General features: G+C 38.1%; 1 protein-coding gene across 1 annotated transcript in view; it reads left to right on the top strand.

Annotated features, from left to right (window-relative positions):
• Positions 1–16303, top strand: part of hs3st4 (heparan sulfate (glucosamine) 3-O-sulfotransferase 4) — a 115349-nt gene extending 99046 nt beyond the window's left edge. Inside the window, exon 2 of the mRNA XM_053612574.1 lies at positions 15573–16303. Coding sequence (XP_053468549.1) covers positions 15573–16227 — 655 coding nt within the window. The 3' untranslated portion in view covers positions 16228–16303. The remainder of the gene's footprint in view (positions 1–15572) is intronic.
• Positions 16304–20682: the final 4379 nt, after the last annotated feature.

Genomic DNA, 20682 nt, shown 5'->3' with positions numbered 1-20682 from the left:
AACGCCTACTGGCGACTTCATAGTACAGTGAATGGTGACTTGCAGCAATAAAATCACTGTATGTGTGTGTAGCTTTACCTGTATGGACAGAGACGTTTTAGAAAAGACTATTAAAGTTCTCTTAAGGGCTCTTGTAGCGACATCACTGTTATTCCTGTTTCTACAACTAAGACACATGGTCATGTATCAGGACTTCATTGTATACCCATGGAGTGTAGTAAGCTTAACTGCTGGTCATGACGATGTTGTACCTTAATGCGCTGCTGTTAAGATTGTACTGATATCTAACATTGCTCACTCTCTTACAACACTCCATATGCCCAGTAGTATTTCGAGAGAGAGAAAAAAAGCCTCACAGGATGCAAAGATTAATGATGCACATTTGTAAAAGGGTAACATAGAGTAAACAGTAGTTACTCTCCATATGTTGTAGATTGAGCAAATTACTGGCCTGAAATGATCATGAGCGCGTCTTATGCTTGGGTTAAACTGAGGCTGAGGTTTTTTTAATTAAAAGTTGGACTCGGATTGCCACCAAAATCAACACTGTCCTTTGTGGAAGGAAGTTGACGTCAAATAAACTGGCAAGACTTGATAGGAAGACTTTAATTGAAGCTACTGACTTCAAACCCCAGAGCTCAGGAATGCTAAATGAACCAGGAGCAGTTTTATCAGGTTATACTGTAGCTGGCACTACGTATTTAAGTCAGTATTTTTTTTTTTTTTATGGCTTTGCTGTTGAATAGGTGAGGGACAAACATCCAGTGGGGATGAACATGTGCCAGGATTATAAAGCTGGCTGTTGGGTGCTTTTGAACACTGTTGCTTGGCAGTGCAGCGTAAAACTAATCACATTCCTCTCCATGTAACTCGTAAATGACATTTCTTTATGAAATCCAGACTACTATTTAGACTCCAACTCTCCTTTCTTTTTTAAATCCTGCAATGAATGTCATGAAAATGAAATTGAATTGTATGTCATGAACGTGTTTAACACACAGATTGTACATAGTTTCACCATAATACATTTTTTGCAGGGCTTAATCTGTGCCAGCAAATGCACAATTTGGATTAGCGGAGGTTTCAGTATTAGGTCGGCTTAGACCTTAATGGAGCAGCTTAGGCCCCTCAGTACATGATTATAACATTCTTACTGATCTATTTCCATCAGGGCAGCTGTTCTGAAATGAACAGAGCCACATGGCCGCATCTCAGCAGTGACTAACACTGCCATAATCGAGCTTTTAGTGACCTGCGTAATAGTTGTTTTGGAAAATCAAAAATGACAGTGAATAGGTGCTGTGTAATTATACATATACATATATATATATATATATATATATATATATATATATATATATATATATATATATATATATATATATATATATGTATGTGTGTGTGTGTGTGTGTGTGTATGTGTGTATGTATAAATTGTCAACAGGGAGAAAAACAGGTTATTTTTCTGATGAAAGGTTATCACTTTACTGTCTTCTAAACATGCCGCGTTCTCCTTATGTTTGTCTGTCACACTGGCTTGCGGTAGTCTTCGCTTCTATCAAACGGAGAACAGAGGACAACACTGCATCAGAGCAAAATGTCTATGTATTATTGTGTGAGAGTGTGTAAGACACTGACTGGGTCACACACTGTCAATGTCCGCATACAAAAGAGGTACAGAGACACTGATATTTCAAATCTGATTGGGACTCCATTGCTCATGCCTTAATGTTGTTTGCCATTAAAACGTATCGGGGCAGCACACTGAGAAGGAGTGACTGGTGTGTTTTGTTTGATGGATTAGTTTGAAGCATTTTTCATCTTCATTGACGTTCTGCTTATTAGTGTTATGCATATTCAATTAATCATCTATAATTATGTAAAAAAAAAAAAAAAAAAAAGGTAGTAATTCACCTGTTCAAACAGACGTTCCATTTTGTTTGTTTATCTTTTATTTATTTATTTATTTATTTATTTATTTATTATACTTGAACCACTTTGCACAGAGGCTATATAAACTATATGGCCAAAGATTTATGGACACCTAACCCTCCATTTGGTCTTGTTGAACAGATTTATTCCCCCTTTGCTGTTATAATAAGCTCCACTCTTCTGGGAAGGCTTTTCACTAGATTCTGGAGCGTGGCTGTGGGGATTTGTTTTCATTCAGCTACAAAAGCATTAGTGAGGATGTTAGGTGAGGAGGCCAAGGGGCAGTCGGTGTTCCAGTTCTTCCTAAAGGTGTTCAGAGGGTTGAGGTCAGGGCTCTGTGCAGGACACTCAAGTTCTTCACACACCATGTCTTCATGTAGCTCACTTTTTGCACAGGGGCATTGTCATGCTGGAACAGGTTTGAGCATCTTAGTTCAAATGTGTGCTTCCAGCTTTGTGGCAACAGTTTGGGAAAGGCGTACATACAGTATGGGTGTGATGGTCAGGTGTCCGGAAGCTTTTGGGAATTTTGTGTAATTTGCAGTTGAAAACAAAAAATCATCTATTGAATAAAATGATAAATAAATATCTGCTACTCTATGATGTGATTTTTAAAATTCAGTCCAACACCTGTTGGTTTTTTTCTGCACTAAAAACTGACTGACCTGTTGCTCGTGATTAACCGTACTCATAAATCTTAACATTTAAATAGCTACTCTCACACTCATAGGAGCAGATTACAGATACAGTATTATGCTGTTTGTGTCCATTTTCAGGTATGGTTAGTTTGTATTCCACACATAACACCATGCATGCTGTGTATGAACCTGCCATACTAGCTTGCAGTTTTTGTGCCCTTTATACATCAGCATTTGAGGGAGGATGACACAAAAAGTGTGAGGTCAGTGCCAAAATAAGAATAAATAAATAAGTAAAGAGTGGAGAAAAGGGAATTGTGGCTGATTAAACCATGGGCAGTTATCATCAGTCAGACCCAGATAGTCAGATAGTCAGATAGTCAAATGTATCTAGTATTTCCTATTAAAGATTATAGTATACCAAATATAAGATTATTATACCTATTTCTAGATATTTTTATATTAATTTCAAGATTTAAATAGTCTTGTTCTATAGACAGATAATTTTGCTAATTTGATGCATTTATTGTATTTCTGGAAAGAAGCAAAATTATAGAAAATGTAAAGCTTGAAATAGAAATAGGTTAGTAATAGTAATCTCATAATAGTAATAGTAAGCTTATATTTCTTATCATTTAATTGTAATCTTACAATATGAAGTACTAGACAAATTGAACTATACTTAAGATATTTTCACTTTCTAAGATGCCATTTTTGAAGTGTAATTATACTCTGTGCTGACTCAGTACCTTCTAATTTCTCCTAATTTGCCTTGTTTGAGAAAACAAGGCAAGCAATGTGTAATTCTGTTACATAGAGTGCCCTGCATTAATATTGGCATCCTTGGTAAATATGAACAAAGGAGGTTGTGAAAAATTGTCTTTAGTGTTTAACCTTTTGAGCTTGTGTTTAAAAAAAGTCACAAAAAATAGTCTGATCTCATGGATATCAAACAATTGCAAACAAAACACAGGTTTATCCCCCCCAAAAAAAATCTTTGTTAAATGTAGGAGTGCAACAATTATTGGCACCCCATGAATTCATATGAGAAAAATATATTTGAAGTACATTCCCATTGATTTTTAATTTTTAGTACACCTGGGTGACTAGGAACAGGAAATTGTTCATCCATGACTTCCTGTTTCATAGGGGTATAAATATGAGGTAACACATAGGCCAAATTCCCTTAGTCATTCATAACAATGGGTAAGACCAAGGAATACAGCTGTGATGTGCGGCAAAAGGTTGTTGAGCTTCCCAAATGGGAAGTGGCTATAAGAAAATAGCACAAGCATTAAGAAGTTCCAGTCAACTGGAAATGTTATGAATCAACCTGGAATTGGACGTGTGTCTGTATCGTCTCAACGCACTGTAGTGGATGATTCGAGTGGCCAAAAAATCTCCAAGGATCACAGCTGGAGAATTGCAGAAGTTAGTTGCGTCTTTGGGTTAGAAAGTCTTCACAACTACAATCCGAAGTCACCTACATCACCACAAGTTGTTTGGAAGGGTTTCAAGAAAAAAGCCTCTACTCTCCTCCAAAAACAAACTCAGGTGTTTTCAGTTTGCCAGACACTGCTGGAACTTCAAATGGGATCGGGTTCTATGGTCAAATGAAACAAAAATAGAGCTTTTTGGCAAAAACCACCAGAGGTGGTTTTGGCACACAGAGAGGTAGCCATATGGAAAAGTACCTCATCCATACGGTTAAATATGGTGGTGGCTCTTTAATGTTTCGGGGATGTTTTTCTGCCAGAGGACCTGGACATTTTGTTAGGATGCATGGCATCGTGGACTCTATCAAATATCAACAGATATTAAATGAAAACCTGACTGCCTCTGCCAGAAAGCTTAAAATTGGCCGTGGTTGGATCTTCCAGCAGGACAATGATACAAAACATACATCAAAATCAACACAAAAATGATTTACTGATCACAAAATCAAGGTCCTGCCTTGACCATCCCAGTCCCCTGACTTGAAACCCATAGAAAACCTGTGGGGTGAACTGAAGAGGAGAGTCCACTAGTGTGGACTTCAAAATTCGAAGGATTTGGAGAGATTCTGTATTGAGGAATGGTCTCAGATCCCTTGTCACGTGTTCTCCAACGTCATCAGGCATTATAGGAGTCGACCCAGAGCTGTTATCTTGGCAAAGGGAAGTAGCACAAAGTATTGACTAAAAGGGTGCCAATAATTGTTGCACATCTATATTTAACAAATATATTTTTTGATAAACCTTTGTTTAGTTTGCAATTGTTTGATATCCATGAGAGCAAAGTATTTTTGTGAATTTTGTGATCAAAAGGTTAAACAATAAAGAGAATTTTTCACTGTCTTCTTTGCTCATACTCACTAAGGGTGCCAATATTAGTGAAGGGCACTGTACATAATTTCATAGTGAGGGTTAAATTTTTTTTCTACAAAATTGTTCATTTGGAGTGTGTCTTCATCCATGCAATGAAGTTTGTAAGGTGTAGTATAATAAATATCACCGTTAAAACGGTTAACTATTTTAGATTTTGCAGGCATGAACGTTCCTCACATATGAGTCAGTGATAGAGTTGAGCTATTGACAATTGTTCGCTCTGAGGTGGAAGTGAAGTTGTGAGTGATTCACTGCGACTCCACGCAAGGGAGTAATCAATGAACAGAAGGGGGTGCACTGGCCAACCAGCCATTTCTACCAGGTCATTTCAGAAGTCTGCTCCATTGGCCTAACTCTAAGAAGACCTGAATAAAAAAAAATCAATCGTCTTGATATCCCCCTGCTAAAACCTGCTCTTAAATAGAAATGTTCCAGCTCCTGTATAGGTTTACTGATGGGATCCGTGCAAGGGATAAAGTAGCACAAAACCTCTGGAGGTCTCTGCTAACCACTGCTTCACTTACAGATGGAGAAATTGATTGAGTCGTATATCCGTTTGACAGGAGACCAAAACAAAGAGTAGACAAGTTCATTTATCCATTTTCCATACTGCTTATACTACACAGGGTCAGGGGGAGCCTGGAGCCTATCCTAGGGAACTCAGGGCATGATGCGGGGGACACCCTTAACAGAGTACCAACCCATCACAGGACACAATTGCACACACACTCACGCAGGGCAGAGGCAGGAATCACACTGTAAATCCATCAACAAGATATTAAACAAGAAAGGAAGTGCATTTTGTGCAATTGTTCCACTGATGACTACTGTGACAGAGGTTGAAATGCTCTTTCTTTATTGATATTGTTGTTTATACTTCCTTTACTGTGTGGCAGAGTAAATGAAACCTCGGCTGCCCCGGATGCTAGTTTGCACCAAGCTATTATAAGAAAGCGTCGTGGACAAATGGGGTCCTGTGATGCTGACTTAAGCAAGTCTCAGGGCCAGGCAGAGAGGATGTGGGTCTAAAAGCATTGTGAGGCTCCAGAGGATCTCAGCTCATCAGCCAGTGCAAGAAAAGTGGCAGTCTGGTATTATTCTGTGGTAACTGAGCACTTTAGGGACAACTTGTGTGTTGTTACTTACATGTACTCCACTTGAATGTGCAATCCCGGTGTTTCAGTGTATTGCAGATATTGCAAAATATAAAAGTTGTCTAGTTTGCTTGCAACAAAATACCCATGGGTTTGTGTTGTATATGGTGCACACTCGCTATATGTTCCAAACACGCCACACTTGATTTGAAGGCATAATTGGTTAATACTGTAAATAGTATGGTCTTGTTACGCTATAGATCTACTTCATGCTCCATGTCTCGAAGCGTTTTTATGGCAATGCATGCCATATGCTCTCTGACTGAGCAGGATTTAGTGCCTGTGCCTACATACTTTCCTCTATGCTAATGGATGCCCTTCATTGCTGTTACTCACACCATGGCCTGCATAAAGAAGCTTGAGTGTTAATGCGTAGCCACCAGTCAACCCTCCCTGAGCAGCAGGATGAGTGCTCATCCATGATTTTTTTTTTTTTTTTTTGCCTCTCATGCTATAAAATCTATCACATCCAATATGTCAAATTAATCAGTTCTGCTTAAGTGAACCAGGTGTGCACAATTTTCTGGATATAAATCGTATAGGCTTATCCTCAGATGTACCCAGGTGTGACTGCCAATTACAGTTTTGTTCTCTTTTTTTTTTTGCAATGCCAATTCATTCCTGGCAGTGACATTGAAAACACAAACTGATCACTTTGTTGCTGTACTCTGCGGTTGCACACGCCACACATCTACTTGTGTTTGTAATCATAGACTATCAAGGGCTGTTGTGAGCAAATTGTATGTGTGTAGCCTCAAGCACTCTCAGCAGCTCATCCAGGGGGGTGTAAACAACATGAGGGTGAAACACTGCAAAGTAAATGTATAAATATTCAAATGAGTGGGTGTTTGCTGTTGTCCAGTCTGCACAAGTGATAAAACAAGCGAGATTTCTTCTTTGTTTTTGTCCATTTCACTGCATCGTAGCCAGAGGTGCATCTCGGTGCCTGTGTCCTCGTCGTTTTTAACATGCTGGAAAGAAAAACAAGCTAATTTACAAGGTTATATAGAAGGTGGTTTCATAGAGCAATAATCCAGTTTATGGTGATCTTCCAAAGATCCATAAAGTTTCTCTGCCTCAGTTTCATTTCATCATCTTCCACATCCAAGAGGCAAATAAATATTTAATTTGAGCGTTGCAGCCTGATGGTGATGTTAGAAAAAAGTGTCAGGCTGCTGCACTGTTGGAAGTTGAACAGTCTTCTGGGGGATCGCGGGAGAGGAGCAGAGAAAAGGGAGTTTGATCAGGACCAGCTGTCAGTTCCTTTTCTTAACCATCCTACTGAAGAAAACAGTTCAGCAGCAACATAATGGGCTTACTTGCTGCTGGGAGGAAGCGGCGGCATTTTAACTACTCTCACCTCTCTTTCTCTCTCCATATAACCATATTCACAATACCTTTAGCACTTCTCTCAGACTGAGGCCATTGAGACTGTATGACAGGCTCTTATTACATGTCAAGTGTCAAAAAGAAATATTTTCCATAGTTTTACAGTCTTATAAAAAAGGTCTTCCAAGGATTTTGTCTGCATAGCCAGCAAATATACAATGATTCTTGATGCCTTTCATCCAATGAACTCTACAGAGCACATAAATGAAATAATAATAATAATAATAATAATAATAATAATAAATGTACTATAATCATACATCATTTACCTTCATTATAAATTTTCATTAGTTTTCATCCATTTATATGAATATTCACCTGCTCTGGGATCAGTCAAGAGCTTTTGATTTGTACAATCTTGGAGAAAAAAAAAGTTCTTCAAGAATAGTTAAAAGTTATAGCTTTCTAAAGGGTTTCTACCATTTATGTGTGAAAACATCGGCGTTTAAGTAATTTAGCAAAAGCAAGAGTGCAGTTCTACTGAATATCGGCCATAGCCAATCGCAGCATGCTTATGTTCGGTATAAGCACACACTTGCTCATGTGATATCGCTTTTATACAACAGTTCAATAAGTAAGAAATTAACATTGTGACATTTCGGACACAATATGGCCAAATGTTCTGTTTATTTTTGCCCAGCTACTGAAAATAGATCCCAAAGAAACCACACTCACTTTACAGTTGCAATCAAAATGATTCAACCCCCATGGCAAATCAGGTTTATTGTTAAAATGTACAGACTTTCAGCTGTTTACAATGAACAAATCAAACAAAAGCACTTGAAATAGTTCAACACAACGAATGCTTCAAGTGGTTTCCCCAAATTCAACTGAAAATGCAACTTCAATTTCTCCAGTTTCAAAACTATTCAACCTCTTCATGACAAGCATCTTTAGTACTTAGTAGAGCACCCCTTTGCTGTTATGACCTGCTGCAAACGAGATGCATAGCCAGACACCACCTTCTGGCAGTGTTCCAGAGGAATCTTAGTCCATTCCTCATGAGCAATGGCCTCCAGTTCACTAATATTCTTGGGTTTGCGTGCTGCAACCGCCTTCTTCAAATCCCACCAGAGATTTTGTATGGGGTTCAAGTCAGGTGACTGTGATGGCCCTGTAGAATCTTCCAGTACTTCTTTTGCAACCAAGTCTTGGTGGAATTTGAGGTATGCTTGGGATCACTGTCCTGTTGGAATGTCCAATTATGCCCAAGTTTCAGCTTCCTCACAGACAGCATGCTGTTTTCTCCTAGGATTTCCTGATACTTCAATGAATCCATCTTGCCTTCCACATGCTGCAGGTTTCCAGTGCCAGCGGACACAAAGCAGCCCAAGAGCATCACTGAGCCACCACCATGCTTGACTGTGGACAGAGTGTTCTTTCTTCATTCTTCTTTCTCCAGACATACTGCTGATCCTTCATGACAAAAAGTTCCAGCTTTGTTTCATCACGCCACAAAACAGAATCAAAACAAAACTTCTGTGGCTTATTTATATGATTTTGAGTTGACTTTTCTTGTGATTTTTGGATCAGCAGTGGTGTATGTCTTGGAGTTCTGGCATGGAAACCTTCTGCATTTAGTGTGTGCCTTACTATACTCACTGAAACCTCAGTGCCTGTTGCCACCAAGTCTTGCTGCAGGTCTTTTGCAGTCACTCGAGGGTTTTTCACAACCTGCCTTCTCAGAAATCTGGTTTCAGCCATTGATAGCTTCCTCTTTCTACCCCGTACAGGTATTCCATGTATTTTCTGCTCCTAGCCAGTTCAGGTATTTCATGTGTTCCAGCTCAAGCACACCTGGTGCAACTAATGAAGCCCTTGATTAGTTGCATCAGGTGTGCTTGAGACAACACCTGTTTTGCATATTTGTGCTGTTGTGAGAGAGTCTATTCAGGGGGTTGAATAATTTTGAAACTGGAGAAGTCATTATCAGTTGCATTTTCAATTGAATTTGGGGAAACCACTTGAAACATTCGTTGTGTTGAACTATTTCAATTGCTTTTGTTTGATTTGTTCATTGCAAACAGCTGAAAGTCTGTACATTTTGACAATAAACTTGATTTGCAATGGGGGTTGAATCATTTTGATTGCAACTGTATATCCCTTAAGCTAGCTAGCTCACATCGATTTGTACATTCAGTGTCCCTTCTTCCTTTTCATCTTCATCTGAAAAGCTGATGAAGTCAAAAGTATATTCCTGAAAAGTATTGTTTGCCATATCTGCTGATAATGTCTCTAAGTCTACTGTAGTAATGGTTTCAAACGCAGTTCAGGTTGCAGGAAATATAGGCACTCTTGAAACCTTGCTCAACCAGTCAAATTAGTGGACCAGAACTAACTGATGTATAAAAAGAATTAAAGAGTTTTCAGGATTGATAAATAATGCTGTTAACATAAGGGCACCAAAACTAACGTAAGAATCCATCCATTTTCTGTACCTCTTATCCTATACAGGGTCACAGGGAAGCCTGGAGCCTATCCCAGAGAATTTGGGGCACAAGGCTGGGGACAACCTGGACAGGGTGCCAACCCATCACAGGGTTCAATTGCACACACACTCACACACCCATTCACACCCTACCGACACTTTGGAAATGCCAATCAGCCTACAACACATGGCTTTGGACTGGGGGAGGAAACCAGAGTACCCAGCAGAAAGCACAGGGAGAACATGCAAACACCATGCATACAGGGTGGAGACAGGCTTCGAACCCCCAACCCAAGAGGCAAATGTGCCTGTGTCACTATGGCCCTTTTGATATTGTTTTCTTTCTTTCTTTTGTTTGTTTGTTTGTTTTTTTTTTTTAAACTGAAGCACTTCAGTTAAACTCTTTCACACAAAAAACACTTATTCAGTAAATATAATACATATAATAAAGTAGATAATAAAATAAAGTAGAAATATAATCAAATCTATCCTAACAAAAGAAAAAAAAAAACATTTCTAGCTCCAAAAATAACTTTCTTTTCTAAATCTATGTACAACCTTTGCTGTTTGTTACAGGATCTGATATATATATATCCTCTGATATATCCAATCCACTTTTTTTATGCTGGTTTTGGCCTGATACTGGCCTTCAGACTGGGCATCTGTAGGCATAACACATATAAATGCTGTGAAACATTAAAAACATTGTACTTCCTTCCCTTCTTAACGAACCTGCTTTAGGAGCAATGCTCTGAGAGGACGTCCACGTTGATATACCAGCACTAATAATACATAAAATTGTGATATGGAACAGTGTCATTTTTATGAAGCTTTTAAAAAACCTACATTCGCTGGTTAAAACGTCTCTTGCCTTTTTTTATTCTGCAGCCTAAGAATTGCAGTTTAATTGCCATGTCTGTACAGCAAATGAGTCTCTGCTCTATGTATTTAGCTTTGTGTTGGCTGGATCTAAAACTACATATTTTGCCAGATTTCAATAAATGTCTCCTCATTGTAAGTAGGGTAGAGGTTTATTTAGAGAAATGAGTAAACCAGAGTAAAGTGATTCTGAAGATCTTTTGCCGTTATGTTTGTCACTTGCCGTGAGTGGCCATTAAATTGCTTTTAACTTCAAAGCACTAAGAGCAAAGCCGTGTTCGAACGTCCTTCTAAAGCAACTGCAGATTATTATAATTCGTTTGCATTGCTGCACTACTGGTTTTATGGCATTATAGCGAGTACATCTAAAACTTTCTCAGGAACTTGCTAATTTAGGTTTTTACTGGCTCTGAAATATGACTTTTTGGTGACAATTGGTCTTTGTGCTTGAGTTTGTTATTAGGGCTAAAAATAAGTGTTGTATAACACACCAGGCCATGTGAAACACAATCGTTTATTGTGCTTAAGTGTCATATCCAGGTGTTATACAAGCATGGCAAGGTCTATAGAACAAAAGGCCACAGGATGTTATGCGATTTGTCTGAGTAGGTAAACAGCAGATGGTGAGAAGTGCCTTTTCCAGTGCCGCATGCTTTATTTATCTGCCCACCTGAACGACCCATGCCTGGGCGCTTTTACGTTTCAGGGTTCTTTCTGTTCTGGCTGAGTGCATGGCCAGGAGAGGCGTAGGTAAATCAGCTTGTTTATCAGCATTGTGTTTGCTGTTCCACCTCCCTATCCCGCTTGACATTTCCAATGTACATCATCCATGACTGATTCTCTCCCAACCCAAATGAGTTCGACCTCGATCGCAAATGAAGGTATCGGGCCTCCGTAATCTCCATATTTCCGCAATTACACGTATAATGAGTTGTGCCGAGGCTTGATGAGGACAAAAGGCTGGTAGTGGGCCCATCTTAAATGAAAAGGGTTACCTTGAGCAGAAGTCGCATGTCCTGCTGCACCATCCAGAGAAGCATGAGCGCAATATTAAGACAACTTGGCCCTGTGTTGAAGGTGGGTGTGGTATTCCAAGCTATCCACTATCCAAGGATCTATTAAGGAGATTTGTCATGACCTTTTCTTAGACATTGAGATTTCTCTCTATGTCTTTTCTCACCTACATACAGTCCTAGCTATCGTTTGTGCTTGACATTAAATAGTCAGCTGCTGAAGACCTTGAAAGGAGAGAGGATGGGGGAACATGTATCCATTCATAAACATGAGAAAGAGCAGGTTACTGATGGTGCATAATGAAAACTAATACTGCTCCTAGGTGCCATGCAAGCTAGAAATATGTTTTATATCCCATTATATCCCAAACGGTCATAGCTCAATACCATGTATAGGCAGAAATAATCAATTGGGAAATAACCCACCAAGAGTGCAACGCTGGCTTAGAAATGAAATTACAAAGCCACTTGTAAGTGAGTGTCTGTATGTGCTGAGAGGCCATACTGTGTGTGTGTGTGTGTGTGTGTGTGTGTGTGTGTGTGTGTGAGTGTGTGTGTTCACCATTTAATATGTTTCATTTAGGGGTCCATTTTAAAATGTGTGCCGCATGTGAATAATTGACTTCCATTTTAGCTTCATACAAGCAACTGAGAAAATCAAAAATGAGACCTATACAAGCAAGTCACTGATTTTGTAGCACACATATTTCATTCTTATACTAATAACAAAATATTTTACATTCAAAAATTTGTGACTGACATAAAATAAAATGTATAGGTGAGGTGTTTTCTGCATGAAGCAAATACAGTTATGTAACATGTACCAGTAATAGTTTAATTTTTCTGGTTTAATTTTCAAGCATTTGGGGCTTTAACACAAAAACATGTTAAATTAGACTGACTGAGTCAGTAAAGTCATAGCTTTTATAAAGAGAAAGACATGAGAGAGTGAGCAAAAGCTTTACAATTTATCTTGCATGTAAAGCCATAGCTCTTATTGTCTTAGTGAAAACAAAAAAATATGCTTATCTGATATTACCATATTATTGTCCCTTCGTGGGGTCGCACGATGGCTTAGTGGTTAGCATGTTTGCCTCACACCTCCAGGGTCGGGGGTTCGATTCCCACCGTGGCCCTGTGTGTGCGGAGTTTGCATGTTCTCCCCGTGCTGTGGGGGTTTCCTCCCGGTATAACAGTTTCCTCCCCCAAAGACGATTCATGCATTCAATTGGCATATCTAAAGTGTCCATAGTGTATGAATGGGTGTGTGAATGTGTATATGATTGTGCCCTGCGATGGATTGGCAGGCCTTGTGCCTACCTTGTGCCCGATGCTCCCTGGGATAGGCTCCAGGTTCCCCGTGACCCTGAAAAGGATAAGCGGTATAGAAGATGGATACATGGATGGATGTCCCTTCGTGATATTACGTTGTCACAATATCACACGTTACACTTTGTGTAGGAGCTCTGCAAAAACATCAGAGTATGCTTGCACGAGTTATATGGCAGATTTTATCTCCTGAGTAAAATAAGCGATGATCCGATTGACACGTAAACCTGGAATGATCTGCACAGGTATTTCGAATGCTCTGATATTAACAGACACCTCCTGGAAGCCCCTAGAGGAAGTGTGGTATATATGTGGTAGAGGAAGCCCCTAGAGGAAGTGTGGTATATATGTGATAGAGGAAGCCCCTAGAGGAAGTGTGGTATATATGGGGTAGAGGAAGTAGAGGTACTTCCTCTACCACATATGCTCTGGATTACTGTCACGGTAAATGGCAAATAATTTGGGTTCATTACTGTGAAATAAAATCTGTCAGTAGCTTTTTTCCATCCACATATTTTTCTATGAAGTTTGGGATAGCATTTAAAATAAAAAATAAAAATAAATAAATAAATAAAATTTAAAAAAACGCTGGATGGATACACCCGATGTGAAACTAAAATAAAATCTTCAAAATGCGCATTAAAAAAATGTATGCATTCAAATGAGGCCTATAATATATTTTTATTCAATAAGAAGACAAGCATATCAGCCATGGTGGAAACACATTTACCTAATAAATTCATCGATGTGCATCAAAAAGTCATGTGACATTTCCTTAACAAATCATGTGATTGGATAATTGGCTCATAAAAGTAAAAATGGCGGGAAGCGAGATGCGCCAGTTTCCACGGAAGTGAAGATTTTGTTCTCAAGAACATATGGGATGGAAACGGCTCTATGTTTTGTGCAATATTCCAAGTTATGCAAATGTTTTATGTGATATTCCAAGTTTAAATTCACAACTCAGATGGAAACATAGCTAGTGTATGTATACTTTTAAGTATATATTTATAATCAGTTTATTACTGTATATTTAAATATTTATTAGGAATATCACTGAAACGGACATTTTGGCCAAAAATTAGTTCCAAAGCGAAAACATGACCCTCAAAGTGTCACATATGACACTTTACAAATAATGTTAGTTGTGATGATAATTAGAAGTTTAAATTAAGTACACAGTTATGTTTTGCTTTCTTTTGACTGAGGTCTCCTGTCCAACACTCTGAGCAGCATGAACAGATAAAATGGCGGCTATGTGGACAACAGACAACTGATTTCTAAAGAGATTACATCAAAATGTGGTGTGTTATGTGGTGCTTTTAGGGTTTTATACTGTTTACTGCATATTACTGCAGAATCACTTAAAATTCTGCACAGCAGATAACACTGTTACTTTTTAGGCTAACGTTTCTGGATGAATAAATCATTTATCATGATATTTTAAAATGGAAAAATCACGATCAGAGAAAAATCAATATTGCACAAGCCCAAGTAAAGTGTCTGTATTGTTACATAAGAAGCATATCCAAACCCTGAACTCAGATATTGATTTTGACCCAGCAGACACAATGGATCCTCAGCTATACTACAACTACACACTTTGTGTGTTGACATATAAAAGGCTTTAATACAGCTTCATTTTGATAAGTTATTGGTAAAATAAACCCTTACAGTGATGCAGCGTGAGCGAGGAAGAAAGCAGGAAGAAAACAATGATGATTTTCTAAATGCAATCTATAAATTGCTCACAGAATGTAGATTAAATCTCATTTATTGGACTTGGTGAGAAACCACTGTTTTCTTCATTCCCGTTTAATACTCATGAATGACTTGTGCCTGTGCACTGATTCATCTTTCAAGCAAGTCCCGAGGACAAAGTTGAACATAATATTTGCAGCAGTGGCAAATTGCTCCCTACTATCCCTTCCGATAAATCTCTGTAGGCAGAGACATTTCTCCTCTGCTACAAATGATCCGAGGGAACGTCATAATTAATCACCGTTTCCCCCTGCACTGAAGCGCTCTTAAGCTTAAAGGGAGGAGGACAGGGTAGACTGCAGACTCGACAAAGAAGACTTGGGTGTATCCGAAAGACACAAGGAAAGATGTAAAACAAAATGATCCCCCAGGCGAGAAAGCATTAACGCTATGCAGTGATTTCTCTTATTTATTAAAGTGCCAAAACAGCTCCTAACACAGATTAAGCAGTGAGCATGCATGTTTGCTCTATCATTTTCATTCTTTTCATGTAATGTAATTAGTTGTACATTTTTGCTATATGTATATGCACCCCCCCACCCCCCAGTTATCTACTTTGTACTGATTTTGCACATCTACTATCATTTGGTGTTCTCTTAAGGACCATACACACATATAACCTAAATTCATATTTACTCCAGATGAAATATTATTCTACTAATTTTGGTCTGCTTGCATTTCAGGGACTTAATGCCTTCGACGCTGGAGGGCCAGATCACTATGGAGAAAACGCCCAGCTATTTTGTGACGAACAGTGCTCCTAAACGCATTCACACAATGGCGAAGGACATCAAACTGATCATAGTGGTGCGCAACCCAGTGACACGAGCCATTTCAGACTACACACAGACGTTGTCCAAACGGCCCGAGATCCCCACGTTCGAGGTCCTCGCTTTCAAGAACCGGACACTGGGAATAATTGACGCCTCATGGAGTGCGCTGCGTATTGGCATCTATGCGCTGCATCTAGAAAACTGGCTCCAGTACTTTCCCCTGTCACAGATGCACTTTGTGAGTGGTGAGCGGCTCATCACGGATCCGGCCGGTGAAATGACTAAGGTGCAGGACTTCCTGGGTCTCAAGCGCATCGTCACCGACAAGCACTTCTACTTCAACAAGACCAAAGGCTTCCCCTGCCTGAAGAAGCCTGAGGACAGCAGCACCCCACGGTGCCTTGGCAAGTCCAAGGGCAGGACACACCCCAAAATAGAGCCGGATGTCATCCGCAGACTGCACAAGTTCTACAAGCCCTTTAATAATATGTTCTACCAAATGACAGGGCAGAATTTCCAGTGGGAGATGGAGGATGGAGGTGACTCCCCCGGCCCACGGGACTGACAGACTGGCGCATCGCCGCTCCACCAGCTTAAACCCCCACCCCCTTGAAAAAACACCAACATTGCTTCAGCACAACCAATCAGTAATAGCTGTCTGTATTTAGAGCAAAGATTTTACCAATTTGCTCTTTAATCCATTCCCCAAAAAGCCAATGGTCTTCATGGTGGCAATTTTTTTTGTGTGTGTGTATATATATATATATATATATATATATATATATATATATATATATATATATATATATATATATACATATACATATTATACAGTACATAAATATATTTATATTTGTGAAAAGAAGATGCTTTTATTCATTTTGTTTTTGAACACGACGTTGCTCTAAAATCATGTCTACTATGATGATGCATGCAATGAGTTAAAGTGTCCTTACCCCCTCAGCCATATAGATTTATTGGTCTGTTTTTATTTGTTTATTTTTTTGTTGTGTTTTTTAGATCACGTCACATATGTTATATATACCTGCTGAAGGGTGTCTCTAGTAAATCATTTTGTCCAGTCTTGACATATAGTCTTACTTGTTCAGAATCAAAGCAAATTTATTAACACAGGATTTTTTTACATCTACTCAGAATCTGTGACAGTAGGATCAGATTTATTCCACAGAACTGCACAAGCATCTGTATTTCTACACTGAATATTCAGCATCAACATTAATTCCAACAAACAATCATCATTTTTGTGTTTTCCTTAACTGGATTTAGGAATGTACCCAACATGTTCTCATTCCCAACGCACCAAATATCGAAACATGGGCAGAAGCCTGTAGCGCCACTGCAGTGCGCACACCGAAAGGCGCCTTTGGCTCGACTAATTTGACGCACTCGATAATCCTATTTAAAGCCCATTTGCTTTATCTCTCCAGCACAAATGGCATACGCATGTACTGGCTTTGAGGATGAACCTTGTGCTTCAAAGATGAATGAATGCACAGTCCATACTAAAGAATAACACTTTTGATTTTCTATCCATCTTGTTTTTTAGTGCTAGACCTATCTGCACAGTGTCATAGTATTTAACTGTATAACATTTACCACTAAACAGTTCATTTCTTGTTTGTGGAAGTCTCTTCATCATTAACGATATATTTTGCCACGCTGTAATGTTGACCAATCAAAACACTCGACTGTCTAAAACCTATAACTCTCTCCTATAGCTAAATAACAATGTAGGACCTCCCTACCCTGGGTCCAAAAGTCTGGGACCACATTGAAATTCTGTTATTGTTTTTGTTTTGTTTTTTTCATTTATAACTGGAAATAAATCGAAGGTTTTAAAGAAATAATCAAAACAAAAAAAAAAGGAAATGTTCAAAATGTTAAGTATTCAATATTCAAGATAGAGCACTAGGCCTATTAGTTTTTAAATTTAAGCACATTTGTTATATGGCATTTGTAAATCCTTTCTACAATAATTCAGATATTCCGTGAGATTTATCCCTTCTACTGAAGAACGTGTTCAGACGACACTCCCATGGATTTGATCGAACATGAATCATTTTGTTTTGCACAAACTTGCACAATGTCATTAAAGTAAAAAAGGGAGACAAACCAAATAGTAAGACATTTTCAAACTCATGTAAATATTCAGTAAAATGTTACTTTTCACTCAGGTTATTGCTGATAATATCATTTGCAATAAATAAAAAAAATTATTAAATTTGTTAAGCTTGCAAAATAGAAGAATTTTCTTTTGTGGTCTTACGTCGTTAACGTTCTTATGTTATCGACTTATCGTACGATATATAGACGTGACCTCGATCATTGTTGTTGACCTTGATATAGCTCATTGTGTTTACATGCATGTTTGTTTACATGAGAGTGATTGACAGCAACATTTTAACCATTCGTGCTGCTTCTTTCCTCTCATCTGCTCTAGTGCTGTCAAATTACAATTCGAACTTCAAATATTTGTCGAGTTTAAGATATAAATGCACATTCAAATGCAAAAACATGCACATTCGGATTTAAGATGTGTAGCAAGCACTAGCACTGATTTTAAAAATAAAAAAAGGATGCAAGATATTACCAATGCACTAACAAAGTTTTTTGAAGAAGAAAAATCTAGAAAGAATAGTTCTAGCGTTTGAAATAATCCAGTCATAGTCAATAATGTCAGAGTTTGAGCCGCTTAAGCTGCGTGAGCTGAAGCTGAACAGTGAATGAACAGCGGTAAACTGAAGCGCTTTACTAGCGGCTTAATTACCTCACCCAAATGCAGCCTATACACATATGAGTTTAATCAGATATTTACACACAACATAAACCAAATATTACAGCTCGCTTCTACACAAAATGACACAAATGCACAAGTGAACTTGAACTTAGGAAAGGCGCTAGCTAGAATGGTAAGTCATGTTGTGAATACACTCTTTCCATAACAACACACTTAAAACACAGACAACGAAAACTAAAGCATAAAGAATTCACAGTATTGTACTACAGTAGTGAACTCATTGTAATGTTATTATTACAGAAGATCAGGTTTTCACAATAAGGGCAGTTTTTACATGTTTTTGTTGATACGTGTTTAAGTTAATATATAAAATGTGTGATTGTGTGACTAATATTCAATGCCATTTTAGTCAGAGTAAAATTGCTGAAATATTGACCAAATGTAAATGATATTTTCATCAGGAGTCATAAACTATTTTTTGACCTTCAAATTCCAGCATCTGAATAATCATATGGAATTAAATGTTTATTGCTCTTTGAAAGAGTGTACTTGTGCATTATTATTCTATTATTATATGATCATTATATCAGTGGCATAAAATAGTCTTCAAATGACAATAATTTCATTTATCGCGATTATTTCTGTTGCAATATATCTTCCAACAAAAGTATTGTGACAGGATTAGGTCTCAGACTTTTGGACCTCAGTTTATTTTGTCAGTATTTATTTTTGCGTGTTTTTTTTCACTCTCCAAATGTTCGATAGCATTAGCATCTGTTAATTTAATATGTTCATTTTATTCTCTTTGAAATTGGTTCAGATTGGTCTTAATTAGCTGATAATTAAATAAACACAATCTCATAATGCACCCAATCTCACAGAAACAACTACAAAGCCAATAAATGTGTTTGCCTTTTGCGTCTGAGCAATGACACTAGTGGGCTTTCATTGATTACAACAGATTACTCAGTGAATCAAAATAGTGTATAGAGTGATGTTAAAAGCTTCTGCCCATGCTTCAATATCTGATGCACTGGGAGTTTGGTTTGAATTACCATAACATGAATTACCATAGCTTACCACAATGACAATTATAAATTATAAAAATAAGCTCTAATGTGAAGCAGTACACAGCACTGTTGGATACCTTCAGTAGGTCCTCTTACCATAATGTCCTCTATAAGTTCACTGGCTAATTCTTTTTTCAACAGCATAAGAACAGCTGATTCAAGAACAATTATGTGATACATCATTGTCATGCATGGAATTAATCAGGAAAACGTCAACGATTCGCACATATGCTTTGTAACCAGCCTTTAAAGCAATCTCACTCCTTACAGTTTGGTCCATGGTGTAGACGAAAAAAGGCAGCGTGATCGAGTGCAGAGACAATACAGATGGACTAGGCGGTAGGGTGTTACCAAACATCTGCTGTGTGAAAATCTTGACGTTAAAGATAAATTGATTATTACAGGACAGGACTCGGCAACATGTTATTGTCAGTGTTAAAACTTTCACTCCTTTCCTGGTTGGCTCCAGTGCAGATATGTGTTCAAGGTTGAAATCATAGGGTTTGATTTAAATGTATGTGGATGCAAATATACTTGCTCAGGTGCTGGCACTTTTTATATTCATGTTCATATAAATCATATAAGGTTTCACAACTACACTATGGAACACTGAAATTGTTTTATTATAGAGTGTTTGTTATACTTGGTTTCATAGGATGTGGTCACTTTTACTGAAATGGCTATAACGCTTGAAAAGAATGAGATATTATTTTCACCAAACTTGGCAGACTTATGTAGGGGCTCAATCTGAGGTCACATGCACAAAATGGCCAAGCTTGTGATGGTGCTATAAGAGGACAAAACATGAAATTGGCGCTAAGCATGGAACCATTGTTCCAATCGACTTGAAATCTTGCACCAAGTGTCTTTGTCCAAGGTCCCATCAGTGTCTATGAGGACAGTTGTGAATCTTGAAAAACATGACCGCTAACGGACAAACAATATTCAGCAGCTATTAGACATTAATGAACATCGATATAATTTAAACTTATTTTAAATGATCTTGATTTTTCTCTGATTTAGTAAGTAATATATTTTTATGCATGTCCTTAAAGGCCCTAAAGTGCTTGAACCCCAATCATTGCTGTTTGCAGCAATATTTGTTGTTATTATTATTATTATTATTATTATTATTATTATTATTATTATGGTTCATAGTTCAGATGAACTCATTTTTTAGCACTGCCTGCTT

Source organism: Ictalurus furcatus, chromosome 24 (genome assembly GCF_023375685.1).
Source record: "Ictalurus furcatus strain D&B chromosome 24, Billie_1.0, whole genome shotgun sequence".
Classification (NCBI taxonomy): domain Eukaryota; kingdom Metazoa; phylum Chordata; class Actinopteri; order Siluriformes; family Ictaluridae; genus Ictalurus; species Ictalurus furcatus.
The sequence above is the reverse complement of the archived record's forward strand: the minus strand, read 5'-3'. Positions and strand labels throughout refer to the sequence as shown.